The following is a 23,581-nucleotide window of genomic DNA, read 5'->3' on the forward strand; positions in this document are numbered from 1 at the left end:
TGTGTGTGTGTGTGTGTGTGTGTGTGTGTGTGTGTGTGTGTGTGTGTTCACACATGTCTTTATGAATGCATGTGCATGTCTTTATGAATGTATGGACACAAGGGGGTTTTGTGAAAAATTCTATTATCCCAATTCTATTTCATTAACTTTTTTGAATCTCTTGTGTATAATTTTTAGGGTTAAGGAACAGCAGGGAGATTAATCTGAGATGTTACAAGGGTTTGGGAAATAATATGAGCAAAGGATTAATTGCTAGAGCTGTGTGGCGTAAGGGAAGAAAAAGAATCATCTTAGTTGACTGTATTAATGTTGAGTAAAACAGGTTCCACCAGCTTTAGATCTTACTCTACTCAAGGATTCATTTAGAAAAGGACTTCAAGAACCATGCCCTACAAGAGATTTGTAAATTGTTTACAAAATTGCTTATTTTCACCAGTCTGTGGTTCCCAGCCTTTTCATTAATGTAGGCCAAAAACCACAGTTTTCAGCAGTACCAGTAGAAATCAGTTATTTTTAGATATATAAACATGGTCTACTGTCACCATTTAAAAATTATTAAAGTTACTAGTCTTGCCCCTATACAGGTAGTTCCCAGGCTGTGAACATATGCTATTTCACAGTGTTATTTCAAAACTCTATGATTATTGTATCATGTTAACATTGATTTTCATAGGTGGAAGTGTTTCATGTTTTTAATAGATAGAAAGGCAGTTAATACTATATGCTAAAAATGATGGCCACATATGTACAAATGTGCTTGATATAATTGATGTATGGATTGGTATAAGAGCTGTAAGAGCCCCTAGAAAAATGTTTTCAAGAATGCAATCGCAGATTTAACAAATATATGAAGTATAATGGAGAGTATTTTGAAGGTGATAAGGTTGTTTTTTAAAATAAATACATAGCTTTGGAAAAAAATACTGTATGCTAAGACAAACCTTTGACTGGCTATTCTAACTTATGTAAAATTCAACTTAAAGACAGAGAGGAATGGAACTTTTTTTTTTTTATATAAAGAATGGGACTCTTAATCTGGAGACTGCTTACAGTTTATTTAATGTATCAATAAAGAGGATATTTGTATCACTGCGCTGCTAATTGATTTTCTTTATAATGCTATGTATTTATGCATTAAGGAATTTGTAAGCCTCATTAGAATACCAAAGGGGATTCCATGGTTTGAAAAAGATTAAGAACTCTAGTATAGGACAGCTTACTCCAAACACACACAGCCCTGCCTGTCTCCCCCGCCCCCCTGAACCCCCAACAGTTTTATTCATATATAATTTACATAGCATACAATTCAATAATTGAATCACATCAAGAAGAGTAACACAATAGTCACGCAGTCAGTTTTAGAACACCTTCATTTCTGTGCTCATTGCTATCTCCCCATGCCCCTCCCCACTTACACCCCCAAGAAGCCATTAATATTATTCACTGTCTATAGATTTACCTATCTTGGATTTCATTAAAAAAAACAAAAACCAACCCAACAACAAGTAAAAGAGATTATAAACCTCAATCGAACAGAAAGTGGAAAAGATTAAAAACTAGAACAAATTTAAATAGGTCCATAAGGGGGATCAGATAATAGGGTGCTAAATTTTAACTTAACTGCATCTATAACAATCCACTTTGCTTTGCATCCTTCATGTTAGCAGGGCCATCTTCCCTGGCCAGGCCAGTCCACGTGTATTTCCCCTTCACCCCCCCCGCCCCCCATTTAACTGAAAACATCTTTAAAATGAGCCAAAAGGGAGATCAAATAAGATAGTACATTTTGGCATAACTATGCCTGGCATAACGGACTTTACAAAGCTCTCTGACTGACAACTGGGCCATACACTTCCCCTCAACTATGATTGGAGGGGTTTCACCCTAGGCACAATCCATGTATGGACTGTGCAAGTGGATCTTGGGCCTCCCCTGTCATCTACAGCCCTCTGCACACTGATTATCCACAATTCAAGCTCTGATGCCTGCCATTCCCTCCTTTTGTTTTGGCCATGTTATTTACAGTCCTTGGGTCACACAGGCTGGGGAGCTTCTTCCACGTGGGCTCAACTGACACCTTGCTTAGGTGGCTGGCTGACAGCTGGGCACCATCTAATTTCTTCAGTGCACTTTGTTACAGCACCCATGTCTTCTATGATCTCTTCACGAGGGCAAGCATCAAGCAGGGCCATGTCGTAAAATCTCATTGCTCTTAGATTGGGGTTAAGAGTTAAGTGCAAGCCCAAATCCATTCGTATGGTCTGGTTCATCTTTGAGACATCGTCCTTTTATGTAGAGAACATTATCAATCGCCTCCCTGGGGCATCACTTCTGTCATTATGTCAGTGCTGGCTCATAGTGACCCTATAGGGCAGCATCCTGACACACATGCTTATTTTGACAAGCTCTTGGGTTAAGAAAAACAACAAAAATTATGGCTAAATGTATTTGATGCAGGAATTGGTACAGTGTTAGAATTAGCTAATGTCACTTTCTTCTCCCTTCAACCCTGTTAAACTTTCCATTCCTTCCATGCTTATGATGGCCTCTTCTGGGTTGTAGAGTTTTAAAGGGGAAAGGAGCTCCATGGGTATTCCAAGGTCAAACAAGGAAAAGATTGAATTAACATTAAAAAAATTTTTGAAGTCACACAATTAAAACTACTATCTTGATTGCCATTTGTTGTTTTTCCCCATGAAGATTCACAGCCTTGAAAACTTGATGGAACTTTTACTCTGCCTTATCGGGTCTTCAGCATTGACACAGTGGCAGTGGGTTTGGATTACCAGAATTGTTAGATTGCTAGTTATTGTTAGGTTAATTTAGAACTACATGTTGCTTCAAAAATGCCTTTTGAAAAGTGCATATACTTACTGTTTTTAATGGAAGGCCCTTTTTTTTGTGACAATTGAGAATGGTGGTCTTAACTTAGGTTCTCACACTAATGCATGATGCACTAAAGGAAAAGGCCCAATAGCCTTTTTAAATCCATCCAATTCTACTGGTTCTATTTATTTATTTTGTTTTTTGTTTTTTTCAATCATTTTATTAGGGGCTCATACAACTCTTATCACAATTCATACACACATCAGTCGTGTAAAGCGCATTTGTACATTCATTGCCCTCATCATTCTCAAAACATTTCCTCTCCACTTAAACCCCCGGCATCAGATCCTCATTTTTCCCCTCCCTCCCCGCTCCCCACTCCCTCATAAGCCCTTGATAGTTTATAAATTGGTATTTTGTCATATCTTGCCCTGTCTGATGTCTCCCTTCACCCACTTTTCTGTTGTCCATTCCCCAGGGAGGAGGTCACATATAGTTCCTTGTAATCGGTTCCTGGTTCTATTTAATACAGGCTTTTTTTTTTAAAAATCATTTTATTGGGGGGTTGTACAACTCTTTTCACATTCCATCCATCCATTGTGTCAAGCACTTTTGTATATTTATTGACATCATTTTCAAAATATTTTCTTTCTACTTGAGCCTTTGGTATCAGTGCCTCATTTTTTTCTCCTCCCTCCCCCACGAACCCTTGATAATTTATTAAATTTTTTTTTCCTTGTCTTAGACTGACCAATGTCTCCCTTCAACTACTTTTCTTCTGTTGTCTGCCCCCCAGGGAGGGGTAGGTTATATGTAGATAGATCATTGTGATCTGTTCCCTCTTTCTCCTCCCACCTTTCACTTACCATCCTGGTGTCTCTACTCTCATTATTGATCCTGAGTGGTTTATCTGTCCTGGATTCCCTGTTTCCAGCTCTTCTCTGTACCAGTGTACATCTTTTGTTCTAGCCGGATTTGTAAGGTAGAATTGGATCATGATAGGCGGGTGGCAGGAGGAAGCATTAAAGAACTAGAGTTGTGGGTCCTACCCTTTTGGGGGTTGAATGGTCCTTTCACGGGTGTTGCCCGATTCATAACAGTAGCAAAATTACAGTTATGAAATGACAGTGAAAATAATGTTATGTTTGGGGGTCACTGAAACATGAGGAACTATTAAAGGGTGGTCGCATTAGGAAGGCTGAGAACCACTGAACTAGCGGAACATTAGAGAAATAGAGGAAAGACAGGCATATTCTTTGAGAGGGTTACTTTGTTTTCAGTCATTTCTTTAGAAAATGAGAACATCTGCACCTACATGGAGATTAAAAGCAAATCCAACCCACTTCCATTGAACTTATTTTGATACATAGTGATACTAAATAGAATTTTCAAGATTATAAGCTTTTTGTCAAAACCATATATTGGGGAGCTAATACAGATATCATATCATTCCATAAGATTATAAATCTTTCCAGGAGAAGACAGCTTCATCTTTCTCCCACTGAGCAGCTGGTGGGTTTGAAACACCAACCTCTTGGTTAGTGGCCCATCCCTTAACCCACAGTGCTCCCCTGGGCTCTTTGCATAGAGATAAGGAGCCATGAATTTGTGCCTTCATTTTTCTGCTTCGTAACTGAGCTTAAAGGGTATTTGTCAGAATTGCTTACAGAGATAAAACCCTATCCTTAACGTGATTTTCCCACCACACTCTCCCCACTTTGCCCTCCTTCCTTGGTAACTGCTAAAAATATTGATTTCTAATTACATATAAAAGTATAAACTTGGTCTTTTGAGGATTAACTTATTTTAGTCAGCATGTCTTCAACCTTCATCCTTCCTGTAACATTTCCATCATGATTTCGTTTCTCCTGCTGGTTGAACAGTATTATATAGTATATAATAGGTTTTGTTTATATGTTTATCTGAATGCACATTTAGGTTTCTTGTGCCCTTTGGCTATTGTGAATAATGTGGGAATGAACACTGGTGTACACGTCTCGGCTTTCAAGCCTTTTGGTATATACCTAGGTCATGTGATATTTCTATGCTTAGTTTTTAAAGCATTGTCACACTATTTTTCATAGTGGCCATACTATTTTGCATTCCCACCAGCAGTGGGTAAGGGCTTGAATTTTTTCACGAACTTGTTATCATTTATTATTCTATCCCCCATCCTCTGGTAGGGGTGGGGCTGGAACAGAATGATGTCTCATTGAGTTCTAATTTGCATCCCTGTGATGACTAATTCACCGAACATCTTCTCGTGTTTGGTGGCAATTTGAAGGTGCTCTTTGGTGAAATGCCTGGTCATCTTTGCCTGTTTTATGATACTTGTTTATCCTTTTGATGGCATTTTAATATATTTTGGTTATTAGATTGTTGTTTGCATGTAGGTTTCCATAATCTAATTTTCCCACCTGGTCGTTTGTCATGTGAGTGGGTTGGGGGATAGGTGTGTGTGGAAGTGTGTTAAGGTCATTTGATAAATAAGTTTTATTTTCTGTTTGGTTTTTTTTTTTTTTTTTTGCTTTTGTCATTTAACATTGGATGATCCAATGTTAAAAGCTTAGGCCCAAGAGTATTGTTTCCCTGTGTTTTCTACTAAGATTTTTTTATGGTTCCATGGCACATATAGATCCTTAATCTATTTGTATTTGTTTTTGTGTGTGGTGTGAGGCAAGGATCCTGTTTCATTTTCTACATGTAGAAATCTAATTTTCCCAGCATCAGTATTGAAAACAAGATACCTTTTCCCTTGTCGAATGGATAAGTGCTAATTTTGTTACTAAGAATGGGAAGTTCCTGATATAAATAAATGATTTCAAATTTCTAGATGTGTACTGGATTCTGTATGTGCACCATTTTTATTTCAATCCTGACACCAAACTAGAAAAAGACATGACATCACAAAAAGATAACTACTGGGTACTATTTCTTATGAACGGAGCTGCAAAAATCCTCAACAAAATACTAGCGAATCCAACAGGTTATTAAAAGAGTCACCCACCATACCACGCATAAAAGAAAAGGACCGCATGATCATCTCTGGATGGAGAAAAAGTATTTGGTAAAATACAACTTTTCTTGCGAAAGACCCTAAAGAAGATTGAAATAGAAGGAAATTTCCTCAATATGAGTCAGGGCACATATGAACTGTCAACAGGCCAATATTATACTTTGAGAAAGACTAACAGTTTTCCCCTTGGAATCAGGAAGAAAACAAGAGTGCCCACTCTCAACACTTACAGTTAATATTGTAGAAGTCCTAGCCAGCTAGCCAGCGCAGTGAAATGAGAAAGATAAGTACACAAATTGGAAAAGAAGTAAAACGATCTCTATTCCTATATAAGAATGGCTGTTTTAGAGTAAGAACTTCTACACATTATAGAAATGAAATTGTGAAAAAGTAACTAGGTGGCAAATTCCATTCACAATCGCATCTAACAGAATAAAATATCTAGAAATAAATCTAACCAGGGACATCAAGGATTTATAGAATGAACACTGTAAATACTACTGAGAGATTAAAAGACTTAAATGGAAAAATGTTTTATGTTCCTGGATGGAAAGATTTAATACTAAGATGTCAATATTTCACAACCGATCTTTGTATTCAATATGATCCTAAACAAAATTTTAAGTCTTATTTACAGAAATAGAAAAATACTTTATCTTGATTTTAAAACATACTATAAAGGTACAGTAATCAAAATAGTCAAATTCTAATAAAACAGAGACACATAGAGCAATGGAACAGAATTGGAAAGTCCAGAAACTTAACACATCTATCCTCAATGCCAACTGATTTCCATAAGACACTTATCCATTCGACGGGGGAAAAGGTGTCTTGTCTTCAATACTGATGCTGGGAAAATTAGATTTCTACATGTAGAAAATGAAACAGGATCCTTGCCTCACACCACACACAAAACCAACAGAGTAAGGATCTAATGTGCCATAAAACCATAAACCAATCTTGGTGGAAAACACAGGGAGACCATACTCTTGGGCTAGCTTTTAATATTGGATCTTGTAACATTAATTGACAAAAGCCCTCCTGCCCCCACAAAAAATCCAGAGAAAATAAATAAAACTTTTTTATCAAAGGACTATTACTTGCTTTAAGTGGTAGGAGCCCTGGTGGCTTAGTGGATGCATGTTGGGCTACAACCTTCAAGAAGGGCAGTTTGAAACCACTAGCAGCTAGCTGCATGGGCTTTCTACTGCCCTGAGGAGTTAGTTTCAGAAGCTCCCTGGGCGGTCATATCCTGTCCTACAGGGTGTCTAGGTATCAGCATTGACTCAGAGGCAGGGAGCTTCATTTGGGTTTGGCTTCTTACGAAATACCTGGTTATTTTCTGTGGCGTGCGAATCCTTTTTCACTTCTGCAAAATACACTCAGCAGAACACTCACTTAGTGAGTAGTAAGCACAGGTTGGTTGTGTGGTTGATGAGGACGTTCTGAAATGTTTTAGAATCAATAGTAACACGTTGTCCCTTTGTTTTAGATGAGGAGGTCTAGGTGGTTAGATTAAAGAATTTACCCAACATTACCAGTAGAATCAGTAGGTGATGGCAATAGAATCCAGCTATCCTGGTAAATAAGTATTATAAAGCTGCCGTATTTATCCTGTCTTTGTAGGACAATGGGATAATAATGTATTTAAACAGTAAATCTGAATAGAGGAAATTTTTGCATTAAAACCTAACCAGTGGTGTAAAACTATTCCTAGAGCCTTAGAATTCTAAAAATTTGATGAGATTAAAATGATCATAAACTTTTGTTAATGTCCTGTTTTCTCCTTTCCCCCTTTTTTATTAGGTGGTATGGTCAAGAAAAAGACTACAATGTACTAGTTATGGACCTTCTTGGACCCAGCCTTGAAGACCTCTTCAATTTTTGTTCCAGAAGGTTCACAATGAAAACTGTACTTATGTTAGCTGACCAGGTACGTGATATTTTGATGAGACGAGAAACTTAGGCTAACCTATAATTATGTGCTAAAAAGCCAGAGTAATATCGTCCGGTGCCACTATTTATCCTGAAGATAAATGCCCCTCCCTCAAATTAAAAGCAAAAATGATGTAGTGTCCTAGGGAGTAATCATTCAGGTGTAGTATTGACGGTCTCTAGGTAATGAACAAGATAGATCTTAAGAGTGTCTTAATTTGTTGGTAAGTCAGAAGGTTGCATTTGGCTTCTGCTTAGCCTTACCTCACCGTAAGAAAACACAAAAGACCTTTTCAATGATTTACAAAGCTGCACTGTGCAGTAAGCAAAGGTGATTTTCCTGGCGAATTTGTGAATAGGGGTTGGTTCCTTAGTTTCAAAATGAGTTTATATAACACTAAAGGATGTGTGTGAATGCACATTTTTCACTTGGGGATATACTGTACTGCGGTGACTTCTAAGGATCTCTATGGCGCAGGTAAGTAGTGCTGACTGATAACTGAAAGGTTAGAACCCTCTAGTTCAGCTTTGTCACATCGGGTCTCTATGACAGTGAGTTCCTCTTTTCATGTTTTAAGATGACTTCAGTTATTCCTCTCCCAGGACAAATGTCTTTTAAAGGCATTTGTGGGTGTAGGACTAAACTAGAATTATATTGATTAGTTGATTGATTGGTTGCCAGTCAGTGATACAGTAATTTTTAAATGCGTCAGGTGAGTATTATTTGCATTGAATATTATAGATGAATATTATGAAAGCTATGTTGTTGAATAGGGTATTGAAGTAATTAAAGAATTTTGATGCTTGAAATAATGGATTCTACCATTGATGTTTAAGTGAAATTTAGGAAATTTTAAGACATAGTTAGAGAAAAAAATTGATACAGAAAATGAGAATGAAGCTCAAACATTTTAATGAATGTGGTGGGGATGGAGCCAGGGGAAGCTTTGAGGGAAATAACACATTAAAGTATGAAATAAATGTCTTTACGTTTTGGCCAAGCTTTGTTACCTTTAAGGGCAGCACATTGTTGGACAGGCTTCACCTTAAACTGAAAGTGCCTAGAGGAAGGCTGTGGCTGGGGAGATGGCAGGTCTGATGTTTACATTGGGTGGTAGAAGTGAAGTGTGCTAAGGAACAGCTGAGGAATTCGTGTAGACTCTGTAAATGCACAGAGTTAAAAATAGTGCCCACTTTCTGTAATCAGGACCTGATATTCTACAATAGTTACCAGGTGTTTTAAGCAAATACCAGCAAACTAATCTGTCTGGGGAACATTATGAAGTCACACATGAAAAGATTTATTTTAATTAACACGTTGGTGAGTAGTAGTTTAGTTTTAGATTATGATCTGTGAGCTCAGTAACACTGGGGCATTTGGAGGTCTGTGACATTATTAGTTATTTGAGACGAAAGGAGAGAGTGAAAACAAGTGAGAGCCAGCCTCTCTTCTCTAGGAGCTTAAGGCCAGTCGAGAAAGGTGGAATAGCACGGCATTAAAGGTCCAGGCTAGACTCCTGAGTTAGGCACACTAGTAACGTTGGAAGGGAGGGGCAAGGAAGCGTTCATTCAATCTTGCTCTGTTGATGATAGGCAACACTTGAAGTTGTTTGTGATTTGTGCCATTATTTTTTCCTTGTCCGTTTCCTGGTGATATAATAATCAACAAATCAACAGTCAACTGATGGGTATTACTTAGCTGGGACAAATATATATACATTAAGTAAGCCAAAAATGTTTTGCTTTGCTTCTTTTAAAGTAGAAGTTTGTGCTGTAACTACGTGTATATGGTATTTGCACATTGTATTCATCTACTTGAGTTTAACAGTAGACAATAAATAAATGAATGGCATTAAATCAGAGCTGACAGGCTTGTTGTTAAAAGACATTTTCCATGGTGGAGGAATATCCGTATATCCATGGTAATAGACACTGGGGGAAATGGGAACAAAGTAAAAACAGAACCCTAACACACACTGCTGGGAAAAGCAAGAAATTATGACCAGAAAGAGAACATAGACAGTCTCTGGATATGGATAGCATTTATTGACACCACTGTGTTATATCTATTTATTTATTTATTTTTGAGGCTAGACATCACTGCATTCCATAGGTCATTCATTTCTAGCAGTGTTGTACAATAGCTACCAAATAATGACACAGTTTTAGATATGGAGTGGGTATTTGATAATTTGGAGATTTTTAAACTACAGTAGATCCTATAAATAGTTCAAGGCCAATTAAAATAAATTAATAGAAAATGATGGGGTTTTCAGTTGTATGTAGAGAACACTCTGATTTAAAGGAAAGGACAGACCATTAGAATAAGAGAGTACACACTGTAAATCCATTTGAACAGCAAAAATAACCAGGTACCGAAACTGTTAGAGAAGTGCAAACGAGCTAACAAACATGTATACCTGTCAAATTAGGAAATTTGGGAAAAAATGGAATTAACTTTTCTAATGGGAAAATGAATACAGATGTGAGTATTGATACACATTGATAGGTGTCATTAGCTTCACCAGTGGTATAGAATTTAAAACACTAATGAGAAAAGGAAAATGCACATGTATGGGTGAGCTCTGAATGGCAATGCACGGACTATTGACTTTCCTAAGAACTTTTTGAAGCTCCTGCATATGTATCCTCAGTTACATAAAACGAATAAGCTTATACAACATGCTATAGACTTACAGGAATGTTTAGGCCAGGGATCCTCAAACTTTTTAAACAGCAGGCCAGTTCACGGTCCCTCAGACCCATTGGAGGGCCGGACTATAGTTTAAAAAAAAAAACTGAACAAATTCCTGTGCACACTGCACATATCTTATTTTGAAGTAAAAAACAAAATGGGGCAAAAACACCCGGCGGGCCGGATAAATGTCCTCGGTGGGCTACATGTGGCTATAGTTTGAGGGACGCCTGGTTTAGACTATGTTTACTTTAGAAACCAACAAGAATGAAATTAATAGAACCATACTTTTTGGTTCAAAACAATAATAACTACCATGTATGTGGGAATGTGTGTAAAGAAATAAGTCTGGATAATACCTGGGCATTTCAGCCCAGTTTATCCTGAAACATTGTCTAGGGTTTAGGTAGTGATAATACAGCCATCTTATGAATAAGTGACACAATTCTGAATTTATAACTTGTCATTTGAATATTGCAAATACCAATTCTGATGAGAGTATCGGTCATGTTTAAAACCATTAAAAGTCAAAGGATCCTACATAAAAGCTTTTGCTTAGTTTGTTCATGGTTCTAGATAAAAATGGAGAGAATGTGCTTGTGTTTTCCATTGAATATTTCCTTGTGCTATTTTTATGTACTTTAAGATTACTAAGTATGCTTGTGGTCTTTTTTATGAAGTTAATTGAAGCAAATTTGCATTCAAAAATAATATGTTGCTTTTTATCATTAACCAATTATCCCTCCCCTCTTTATGTTTTCCAGATGATCAGTAGAATTGAATATGTGCATACAAAGAATTTTATACACAGAGACATTAAACCAGATAACTTCCTAATGGGTATTGGGCGTCACTGTAATAAGGTTAGTCAAATGCTCTTTGCATGAAAGAACATAGAATCTCCAAGAATAGCTTTGGTTAAACTTTCAGTCCTTTAAAAAAAAGTAATAAATTGAATTTGCTCTTGATAATTGCTTTAAAAGATAGTGCTAGCAAGAGACTTGGCTAACTACTGTTAACTTAGTAACTTGAAATAATTCCAGCTTAACCAAAGTTACCTTTATATGGAAATAGAAAATTCCACCTGCTTTCATGAAATGTACTCACTCATCTACGTTATTTAACTTTTTGAGTAGTTGTATCTATTTTTGATTTCACTCAAATAGTGAAAGTCCCTGTATACTTTTCCTCCTTGAATGCTAAAAGTCAGATTTTAACCTCTGGCTCTGAAGTGTGGGTTTTCTGTAATCGGGGTGCTTGTGCCGGTGTGGGAGCCACTGACCCACCTGTCACCATGGCGTTAACATGTGCTGACTGAGCATGGTTGATCTTGAGAATTCCTTGGATTTGTGTATTTACAAGAATAACTTTTGAGCTTGCTTCAAAAGTAGTTGACAGTTTCTTCCTTGGGTGCCGAGTTGGGGTGGGTTCTCCACTTTTCTCCTCTCCCCCACTGAAAGGAAAATACACTTGTGATCCAACAAGACTAGTGTTCACTGGGATGTCTTAGACAGGTTGGATTTATGGGATGATTGGGTCTTAGTGACGCATGATTGTAGTTAGAAACTAATTGTGTTGAATTTTTTTCTTCATTGATTAGTTTTATCGAGTGAATTGCTTAATTTGTCGATTGAATGTGAGCTCGGGCAGACAGGCAGCATTGGCAATGCACTAAGCATGTTATTATGATCTGATAGAAATTCTCCACTTCAGGACGACTTGGGGCTTTTGTTTTGGGGAGGAGGACTTCCCATTTGTCTTCCTAACCCTTCAGGACATGTCTGGTTTGTTTAGGTCTCTCTAGCTATAAATGTTTACCTTGGTTTGCCTGTATGAATGCCAACTTGGAGCCGTCACCAGTAGAACCGATGTGACTAGTTACTGTGTGAGACATTCCTGTTGGTCTGACCAAGCAGTAGGAAATTATTATTGAAAGCTGACTTTCAGATAATGCAGAGTATTTAAATAATTCTACATATAACTTATCCCAAATTACGTCATTTTCTTTTTTTTAACTTTGAAGTATCCAGGTTCTTAATTTCGTAAAACCTGGTGATTTAGTTAAATAAAAAAAAAAATGTATATATTTTTAAAAAGTTTGCTGCTCTTAATTTGGAAGAGCAATTTTGTCAGTTCTAACTGTCTTCTTGGCCATTTCTCAGTCTCACCTTTCCATTTTCTTACTCCCAAAGACCGTGATACATGTTCTGCCCAGGTATTTGGGGTTAACATGGCAGTACATGGTTTTTGCCTTAAAATTAAACAGTGGCCTAAATAATACTGCTTTGCTTCCGACCCTTCTCCTCCCCTCATTTTTTTTTTTGTTTGTTTGTTTTTATTTGAAGAGCAGCATATTTATCGCTTAATGTGGTAGGAAATCCAGATTGCCTCGTGGTGAGAATTTTTCAGCCTGGGTCCTCATTACAGGTATCACAGAGGATCGTGCAAGTGCTCCTCCCTGTGCTAGTTCCAGAGATCCTTGGGGTGGGAGAGCATTGCTTTGTACTTTCCTGGGTCAGAAACCACATGTTGTTGCTCTTGAACACTTTTGACTAGTGTTTTGATTATGTAGTTGGTTTCCTGTATTGTAGTTTTATGATGCCAGTTGAATGAGACTGGATTCTGTAGTCAACTTGTTCCAGTAATTTTCTATTTATGGGGAAGAAAACTAGCTTTGGGGGCTTTTAAGGTCAATTTTTAAAGTCAAATTGTTATTTGGGAAATTGTTCTGAATTTGACGTTTTGGAGTGGCCACTCCAATCTTCGTGAATTTGCTCATCTGCACCAGTAATCAGCCCTGCATGCTTACAAAAATACATTTTAAGGGGACTAAATGCCTTCTACCTCTTCCTTACTGAAGATTTCCCCCCCTCTGTACAATCTTTTTTGGGGGAAGGGCAGCAAAGAATGCAGATCTAAATTCCCCGTTTATGATTTAAAAATTTACAGCATCAAATGTCACCATTGCTATCCCTATTTTAGGCAGTGACACAATCTAGTGGCATTAAAAACCTGAGTATTCTCCAGGATTCAAATATTCCTTGAGCATGTGATTCTTATATTTGGAAAATTGAGAAGCTACAGTGCTTGGTGGAAGAAGGATGGCATTTGGCTACCCTGTTCTTTCTCTAATGCCTCGGTGTTGCCTGTCTGCGCCGGCCATTGTTGCAATGTAAGCAATACTGTTTGATGCACTGCCACCCTCTATTGTCTGTTCAGTGTTTAGAATCTCCAGTGGGGAAGAGGAAAAGAAGCATGACTGTTAGTACTTCTCAGGACCCATCTTTCTCAGGATTAAACCAGGTCTGAAACTGTCTCCTATTCCAACCTCAACCCCAAATTCATGTGCTTTTCTTTTTTATTGTTTTGTTTTGATTATTTTTGTTTTGTTTTAATTCTGGAGAATGTAGATCTTGCTCAAGCACCTCTTACGTTGGCATTATTCAGACATACTTGGCAAACATAAAACATTAATAAGATGTCTCTTTGTGGCTTTTGTTTAAAACTTGTAAAACTTAAGAGAAAACCTAAAAGAAATTAGAATTTTGCTTCGATCTCTTAACCTCTACATAAGGAAATGGTATGTTAAGTCTAATGTTGAAATTCTTTAGTAGTAAACAGGTGTACTTTTTAAAATGTTAATTTGGCATCGCAGAATTTAATTTATGAAATAGATCTAAATTCAGGACATCAGTGCTATATAATATAACCCCCACCCCTTCCCTAATGAACCTCAGGTAACTTGTAGATCCGATTTTAGAACTGGTTCTAAAATTGGTTCATCTCAGTCTATGATTTTTTTCAAGTTCAGCCAAGTGTCTACTGTAAAGGCACTGTATGCTTTTAAACTATAGAAGCCATTTCATTCTTAATAATTTACCCTTAATATAATTGAAGCTCTCATAGATTTCCATTAATGCTTATTAAATTAATTTATAATCTGTTAATGTAGCTTTTGGCAGACTAGATATATTAAATATTCTCAGTAGATTCCTAAATATTAAACTTTGAAGAAAGTATAAATAGAATGCTTTAGATTTTTCAATATTTCCCACAAGGACATGGGTTTTGAGGAGAAGGTAGTAGCATGACTAGCAGAAAAGAGCTGTACTTGCTATGAAAATACATGTGTCATCGAGATAACCATGGTTATTTTCTATACTGGCCAGCATTGTACTGGGAGTGTCTTCTGCGCTAATAACGGTTTCGAAATTCAATTGTTCGTAGAAAAAGAAATACATGATGACTCATTCTGGTGTGGGGGAGGGGGCCAAGGTATAGGGAGGGGAATATTAGATGCTTTGTTAGGCAGATTAATTCTTGTACCTCATGATTAGTTAACAGTTCACTTACATTTCCCTTATATTTTGTAACAGTCATTTAATGGCTTTCATAACGTTGATTACATCATATTCTTTACATGCTATTTAGTGTGTTGTGAGGGAAAATGACCTTGTGACTATTTCATGATGGAAAAATGTCACCGTGGGCAGTAGGCAAAAATTGCCACAAAATTTTCTGAAGAAAATTGTCCCATTTCATTCAGTATTAGCTCATTTCTGCATGCCTTTGAAGAATAGGCTGTGTTCTTCCAAACCAGGGGCACATGTTACTTTGAACATAACAAGTAAAGGCCTAAGCAACTTGACCAGCAAAGTAACTTGTCCCTCCTTTTACATGTCCCCACCTGTAGACACTGTCTTAGGACTGTCCCTTCCTTGGTTCTGCCTTGACGTATTTGTGACCATTTGGTTGTGCTTTTGACGTCAGCATGTAGTTTCCCGAGAAGATTCCCTTTACATGCTTATATTTGTTTTTAAAATCAGAGCGCACAGAGCGCTACTAATGAAGTATACTGCTAGGAATAATGGGCTACCAAGAGATTTTATATTTATTGCAAGTAGTTTTTCCTTTTAAAATTAGAATACCGTGTTTTTGGGTGGCATTTCTTTTGCTGACTTGTTTTCTGATTTTTTAAGAAGAGGAGAAAAATGAAGTTTGGTTTATTTTGTTTTTAGTTTGGATGTTAAGGATAAGAAATGTTTAGGAAGAAAATGCTTACATATTTTTGTGTACTGAATAAATTAGATTTTCCTCTTATAGTTGTGGAAGGAAAGAATGCTGGGCTTTAGGTTGTGAGAAAGTTTCTTGTTATTGAGTCTCAATATGGTGCTTCTCCATGTAGGTTTAGACTTGAAAGGCACTTTTAGATATTAATCACATCAACGTTCCCTCTATCTGATACCATGTTCATATTAAAGTACTACAGAAAGTAATCTCAAGAAAACACTCGTCAAAGGAAATCCTTTGTGCTAATAATCATTGTTCATTGAAAATCCATGTATTGCTTAGGGATTAAAAAGAAAATTACCATGAAGCTAGCTGTCCTTTTTATGTGTCTCCCCTCATCCCCCCATGTTTTCTTTCAATATGAATCTGTAGAACTTAAGTCATACTTTGTTTTGCCTAACAAAAGTATATTTAACTCATCCTAATGGTTGTGTGCTGAGTGGTTTGCATATCAAGAGATCTTTTGTTAGTATTTCTTTTAATGTTTTAACATTAACATTTCTTTCATGGTGTGATTTCTTGGGAAATGAGTATAATTTTACTATTTAGAGCTTTCATGAGTAACATTAGGAAATTAAATCGTCATTTTTCTCATAGTAGATGAAGTGAAAACCAGTAGCTCCTTGTTGTGGGGAAGTAATGTCCAACCTGAGCGGCTTTACCATGCAAAGTAGACTTGGGAATAGCTTACAGTGCCTCCTCCTGAGAGCCACTTGGTCCACACTTTTAAGTTTACAGTGTACATTGTTTGGGGTTTTTGCATTTTTATTTTTAATAAACTTTCAGACTAGATGATCAAGTTCCCCAGCACATTAGAGTGTAAACTGACAGGAAGGACCAGGTGTCAGCCTAATGGAAAGAATCCCCAAATTAAGGCATAACTAGAAAAGAACAATAGAGAAAGCTATGTGATACAAGGCCACATAGCCTACTTGCTTTGGTAGATTATAATACAATATAATAAGTGATTTTTATAATACAGGCTAAAAAATTCAAGTTTATTGTGCCTTAGAAGGTAGGTAAATATGAGTTTACTTTGGAGAGGTTTTTTCCTTCCCCATCAAAAATTCTTTTTTTATTTTATGCTTTTCTCTTCCAAAGGCTTTAATCTTAGTAACTTGAGTTACCTAGAAAAATTGACTCATATTTTTCTAGTATCAAAAATGAGACAGCACTAAGCATTAGTTCTAAAGTGCCAGTTTGTTAGCATTTTAGTTCATTTAAATTGGTAGCTATAAGCCACCTGATCACATGCATGCTTTAAGAAGTTCTTATTTTTTATTAATAACAAATCTTGATTTTAATTGGCAATAGCACCCTGCCAGGGGTGTTTTATGAAATAAATTGATCATTCTGTTGCCACACTGAAGAGTAAGCAGCCTTTGTAAGAGGGAAGAGTTTGAGATAAATTTGTCATTTTTCAAAACTCCATACCTAATGTACACATTGTTTCTTTTATAAAGACAGGTTCTTGAGTGTATAAAGAAATTGTGCAAATGGTAGGACAAACCACTCAACTATACAGTTTTGGACTTGTGTTGATGAAGACTTGTAAATGCTTGTTTTGGAGGGTTAAATATGTTCATTATCTGTTTTCTATACTTTCTTTTAGTTTATTTGAATAAATATAGCTGACATTAATGAATAAGAAGACTTTTAATTGACCAAGTTAGAAGCCTAATGTGTCTTTATTTCTTTTTTGAAGTTATTCCTTATTGATTTTGGTTTGGCCAAAAAGTACAGAGATAACAGGACACGGCAACACATACCATACAGAGAAGATAAAAACCTCACCGGCACTGCCCGATATGCCAGCATCAATGCACACCTTGGTATTGAGCAGAGGTGAGTGGGCAGCTGGAACCTCCTTACATTACCCATAGCTGAAATATTTTGAATTTGTTTCTTACAGTGTCTGTAAGGTTGTCTCTTGGCCAAGAACTTGAAGGATGCCTATTAATCCTTCCCTGCTGTTTTAAGTAGCTCAAGGAAGCCAATTAAGTGAGGCCTTTTGTTTTGTTTTCTTTGTGGAAGGTTCTCTCTTGGGGCAGAAGGTACTGCATGGTGGAAAGTTAGAAGCATAAATGCAATTTTATTATGATGGTTTGTTTTTGCAGCTGAATGTTCATTTGGGGTCTTTTATGTTTTTGAGTGATAGTTTGTTGAAGAATACATTAGGTGATTTTTTTTTTTTAATTTTATGGGGGCTGGAGGCGGAGTAGCCCTAGGTGAACTGAGGGGAATTGGTACATTGTGCCCTCTACTGTAACTCTACTATTCTTAATAATCTAGAAAGTACATGAAAACTATCTACCCTGAAGTAAAAATTGTGATTATCATAGTCTCTGCTTCCCATTCTTTCATGCTTCCAATAATTTTCTTGCTTCTTAAAATAATTATGGAAATTCTAAGTGATCTATGCTCCTAGATTTTAAAAATTTTGAGAATACCTGCCCTAGAAAGTATAAGTATAGCTGGATTCCCTAGGTTAAAGTATTATTTGATCTTTTCTGTAGACCAGAATTTTTCCAGGCTTTAAATATAAATGCCAATAACACCCAGAGAACGAAATACTTTCCCGTGTAAGGCACTTGGAAGCTGAAGAGTCTCGTCATTTGGTGAACATTGTGTGCCTGGCTTTCTTTACACACTTCCCCACAATCCTTTCTACTCATAGTAAATTCTCTTTTCCAGTCGCCGAGATGACATGGAATCATTAGGATATGTTTTGATGTATTTTAATAGAACCAGTCTGCCATGGCAAGGACTAAAGGTAAATTATAGATTCACATTACGTTTGTTTTTTAAGAAATAAAAGTACACGTTGGGTGGAATCTTTCAGCTCCTATCTAAATCAGATTTTCTGCGTTTGAATTAACTTCATGACAACAATTTCCTTTGAGACAGTCAGCTGGTTTGGTACACCTTAGCATCCATGCTCTTTATCGGGATAGGAGTTGATGATGGCCTATGGTAGGGGAGACTTTGCTCAGTTTGTTGGATTGCTGTTATATTGAAAGTGTACATTTTTATGCTCAATAAAATGTGCTGACCCAGGAATACAAGTTAGATTTTTTTATGTAAACATTTTGTTTGAATTAACTAGTTTTCTGATTACTTTTGAGTATTTTTGTGTTACTTATAAACCCCCACATCTTAGAATTTACTGTGTTGATACTGTATTGCCACTTTGTATGAAAAAAGGTGGTATCTGTATTTATTGAGCATCTATGACCTATTGCTCAGTTCTTTGTAGCTTCATCTAGATACATAATTTTACATTGAAAAAAATGGTTTCCATGATAATTAGCAGTAGTTAGGAGTGACATTAAATTTTGACACTTTTTATTAATTGCTTTTCACCCCTGCATTTTGATTTAAGTAAAGATCTTCATGTTCATGAAGCAGAGGCTAATCTCAAGTTAAGTTGAAAGAGGGAAACTTTTTTCGTGGCTTAAGATTTCCCTTAAACCTCATGTGTTTATTTTAATGTGTTAAATTACTAAAGTTTTTTTTTTTTTTTTCAGTTAAGTGTATCCTTGATTTAATTCTTATTTTCCACAGGCTGCAACAAAGAAACAAAAATATGAAAAGATTAGTGAAAAGAAGATGTCCACTCCTGTTGAAGTTTTGTGTAAAGTAAGTATTCTTGATGCTTATTAGTTAGCAAAGAAATCTTTAAGAAAAAGCCGTTTTCCTATTAGCTACAACTTTTTAAAGATTTATTTCAATTTTTTTTTAGATTTACTTTAGTGATTCAGATTATCTTTATTAACAATAGCTTAAGCATTTGAGTCATTTAAAATACATGTTGTGTTATATGTAACTGGTTTATTTGGGCTCTCTAATCTATTTAAAATTGGAGACTATTAACAGGGCAGATATATTTTCTTTGCCAATTTATCAGAGAGATTAAAAAATTTCTCTTAAACTGAAGTCAGGAAAAGAAAAAGATATACCAACAGTTGGCACCAAGGGCGAGAGAAACTGGCAGATCATATAGGACTTCATTCTGGTGTGAATTGGTTCGGTCATGGTAGACACAGTTAAATCAGAAAAGACCAGAATTTGTGAACTCTGGGTTTACTGGAACGATGATCAGATTGGGGAAAGTTGCAGGTCAAAATCTTCACATTGGGAGTGGGGAAGGACTTGGTAGAGGGAGGCTTTTCAGGAGCCTTTTTAGGCTATCTATTGGGCTGATGACCACTGGTCAGTGATTCAAACCTAGCAGCTGCTCCAAAGGAGGAAGTTAAGATAGAGGTGTTTGTGTGTTTTCTCCTTTGAAGATTTATAATCTCAGAAACCCCAGGGGCCAGTTGTAGTCTCGTCATTTATGGGAGCTAGGAGTTAGAATCAACTTGACGACAGTGGGTTTAATTTTTGATTATGTGGGAGATTGGATCATTGCCAAGACTGGAGAGTACTGCTGCCAACTGACATCTTTTGAGCTGCGTGCCATTTGCTACAAGAGATTTGGTTGCTAAGCAGTGCACATGCTGCCTGCCCTTGTTTTCTAGGAGGGAGGCTGAGTTTCTAGAATGGCATCAGCCTGTAATTTCCCCATTCCCGTTTCACTGTTGGCCATGGCTGCATTTGGAAGAACTGGTTTGGAGCTCCGGGTCAGTGTAAAATAGCTATTGTCTAATGACAGATTATAGTATACTTACAAACACTTCACAGGGAGACGAGTTAAAACTGGCTTAGGGGATAACCATGCTCTCAGAATAAGTGCACACCCGAAATAATTAGAAAACAGTTTTTTATAACTAATGGTTAAAGAAAAGGGGAGAGAAATCAACCTGCGTTGAGTCAGAGCCCTGGAAGGGAGAAATGGATCTCTCTGTGTATCTTCATCCATAAATATCCAGCTTAATTTCTATAAAGTACGTGCAAGAGAAACAGTCATCTGACATGATGAGAAAGCTAATCACTTTTGTAGGGAGAAAAGAGGATTTGGTGTATTCTCAACTTAGGGCTTCCTAATAATTAGGATCTCAAAATTGGGAGCTTTCTTTGACTTTCTGGATAAGTCTCATGGTTGAACAATGCTTCCTCATATCTGTGACTCTTAATATAAATACTTTCCAGTTGTAATTTGTTAATAAAAATTATATTTGCAAATACATTCATTTTTATCCTGCTTTGATTTCTGGATATGAAAAGTTCTCAGACCTTTAAGCCCAGGGGTTCAGGTGGTTATAGAAAGAGCGTGCCTCTAAGTATCTAGAGCCCAGTATCCCCGATGTCTACATCAACTGATTTATATAAGGTTGGAACCCACCAAAATGTACTCATTTATAAAGAATGTGTTAATTTGATGTGTTCACTAGCTAAGATTTTAGGCTGCTGTTTAGAAGTCTACTAAGAATCAAATTGGTAGTAACACTCCGTTGTATTATTTTGCTCTTTAGTGGTTCTGTTTTTTCTCTTTTAGTATTTGTTGCTTAATAAATAATCAGCTTCAGAAGGTCCTTCTGTTGGGCTTATTCATTATCAGTGTTGAACTATAAGGCACTTAAAACCTAACATATGGATTATATGAAAACATTGCCAAGTTGCCTCTCCCAGTATGAAAGGTTAAGATATTGCCTGTATTCTAATGGAGTGAACACTATATGGGCATTGTGTTGCACCCACAAAGTACAACATTTCTAACTCTGTTTAAATACAGTTTCTTACCTTGAAATAGTTGTTTTTATTTTAACTTCTTTTTTTTACCTCCCAAATTTGAACTAATAGGGGTTTCCTGCAGAATTCGCCATGTACTTAAACTATTGTCGTGGGCTGCGCTTTGAGGAAGCCCCGGATTATATGTATCTGAGGCAGCTATTCCGCATTCTTTTCAGGTTAGTTTTCAATATATTTTCAGACTACCAATTAGTGAAATTTGTCTAACACACCTACTCTGAGGAGGAGCAAATTAAAGGGCACTTCTAACTAGTACAGGTAGAAGTTTAAGAAAATGAGTCCTGAGCACATTTGACATATTTCCATTTACTTGAGTTAATTTTAGTATGGGATGGAGTAGCAGTTGAATCAAATTTAAATCCTAATTTTTTTGTAGTTCACATTTGATACTATTAAAAATGTTAATGCCTAGGACTTGGGTACGAAACGCTATTCAGACCAAATTAAACCATCCCACAGACCCTGGGTTCAAGTAGTAGAGTCCAAACCATGGGTCCCTTGGTTCACCCACCCCAGAATTGGTCTTAAACATAGGGTGGATGGGGTAGTGCTGTCTCAAATTCTAGTCGGAAGAGGAGAAGAACTAGAGATTCTTTTAGTCTGCAAAACATTCTTTCGTGTGCGGGCATCTCTCACAGACTTCCAGTCCCATACATAACGCTGATTGAATTTGAAGAATTCCTTCCCTTTATTAAGATCACAGTTAGATCATTGGCGTCTTTTCCTATTTTAGCTTTTCATATTGCCTTTTCATCCCCCCGCCACACACGCGCGCAACCTGCTTCTTTTTGCAAAAGAAAGATAGTTTTTTCTTACCTGATGTGGCAGACCTGAGTACCCAAAAAAGTCAACTCATCGATAGGAAGGAAAATGTTAGAAACTGACACACTAAAAGAGAAAATATTTTCTGATGAAATGCCTTTCGTTGTCTAGAAAGTGTAATAGGGTACTTATCTGGACCCTGTCATAGAAGATTAGCATCATTTTATGTTTTTCAGGACCCTGAACCACCAGTATGACTACACATTTGACTGGACAATGTTAAAGCAGAAAGCAGCGCAGCAGGCAGCCTCTTCTAGTGGGCAGGGTCAGCAGGCCCAAACCCCCACAGGCAAGCAAACTGACAAAACCAAGAGTAACATGAAAGGTTAGTAGCCAAGAACCAAGTGACGTTAACAGGGAAAAAATTGAAACAAAATTGGGTAATTTATTCATTTTCTAACAGTGTTAGATCAAGGAAGTGGTTTTAAAATACATTTTAAAAATTGGCTCTGCGTTTAAAAAAAAAAAACGTCCTTGGAAAATTTGACTACTAACTTTAAACCCAAATGTCCTTGTTCATATATATATGTATATATACTTATGTATACATATATGTGTGTATATTATATACCATTTCTCTTGGGATTTTGGGTCATTTTTAACAACTGCATCTCTTTTCCTCATTCATTAACCCTTTCCAAAAACAAACATTTGGTGTTGGGAATGTGGTATAATCAATCAATCCAAAATCCTAGACCTAACACTTGTTGATTTAAGTAATGAATCTGATTAGCAATGGTATTTTGGCTTTAAGACTAACAGTGTTAAGACTTTTTTTTCTGCATGTTAATAATGTTTTAACCTTTAAAATTGAAAATAGTAAATATGATTTCATTCTCCGAAAGTATCTTTCCTCTCAGTGGAAGAACATCTCAGTTACAATGTCAAATGCTCAAGTAACCGAAAAGCTCAATACATCTTTCATAGTCACAAATCTCATTTTCAGTTGCTCTTCTACTGTGTACTTAATTTTAAAGTGATTTCCTTTTGGCTCTTACGTTTTTGCAATATTCAAGTTCAAGGGATTCAGTCTCTGTTAGCCCTTGCATTGTGAAGATAGCTGGGGTAATGCCATTGAGCTGTCGGTCGTGTTTCCTTTATGCCAGTCTCTGGTGGTCTTCATGCTCCTAGGAAGTACAACTGTTAGGGCACAGCTCCAGTTCTCCCCTGCGGCCAGACGGCTCCACTCCTTGGTTCTCAGGGTTTGTTTGCTGGCGTTTTCCTTTCTTTTCCACTCTTGGGCTTACCTCCTGTTACATGCATACTTCCTGGAAGAAGTGGGCAGATAAGGTTTGGTTTGGGGCTTCAGATTATTTAATTTCTGAATGACTGCTCTAGTCTGAACTTGGCCATCATGAGTCAACTTTAGATCCATATTTTACTGTAAACAATACCAAATGCATTCTAACCTGAAGATACTTTTCACTAAATATAATTAAGTGATGGTAACCTCATCCCAGCAGCTCCTCTATTAATTAGTCTTGAAGTTAAAATGTTGCCCCTTCATGTTTCTACACTTGGGTGAG

General features: G+C 36.8%; 1 protein-coding gene across 4 annotated transcripts in view; it reads left to right on the plus strand.

Moving 5' to 3' along the window:
- Nucleotides 1-23,581, plus strand: part of CSNK1A1 (casein kinase 1 alpha 1) — a 49,386-nt gene that overhangs the window by 15,481 nt on the left and 10,324 nt on the right. Inside the window, exons 3-10 of one of the 4 annotated variants that reach the window (XM_030888829.2) lie at nt 7,649-7,775; nt 11,237-11,335; nt 13,692-13,775; nt 17,248-17,387; nt 18,237-18,315; nt 19,107-19,181; nt 21,285-21,391; nt 22,232-22,385. In XM_030888829.2, coding sequence (XP_030744689.1) covers nt 7,649-7,775; nt 11,237-11,335; nt 13,692-13,775; nt 17,248-17,387; nt 18,237-18,315; nt 19,107-19,181; nt 21,285-21,391; nt 22,232-22,385 — 865 coding nt within the window. Of the gene's footprint in view, nt 1-7,648; nt 7,776-11,236; nt 11,336-13,691; nt 13,776-17,247; nt 17,388-18,236; nt 18,316-19,106; nt 19,182-21,284; nt 21,392-22,231; nt 22,386-23,581 lie in introns of those variants that run through there. The other 3 variants (XM_045284931.1, XM_030888830.2, XM_004696716.3) reach the window with 3 other exon arrangements.

The sequence above is a fragment of the Echinops telfairi genome, unplaced genomic scaffold (genome assembly GCF_000313985.2).
Source record: "Echinops telfairi isolate 266 unplaced genomic scaffold, ASM31398v2 ScPeMD7_7469;HRSCAF=8507_0, whole genome shotgun sequence".
Classification (NCBI taxonomy): Eukaryota; Metazoa; Chordata; class Mammalia; order Afrosoricida; family Tenrecidae; genus Echinops; species Echinops telfairi.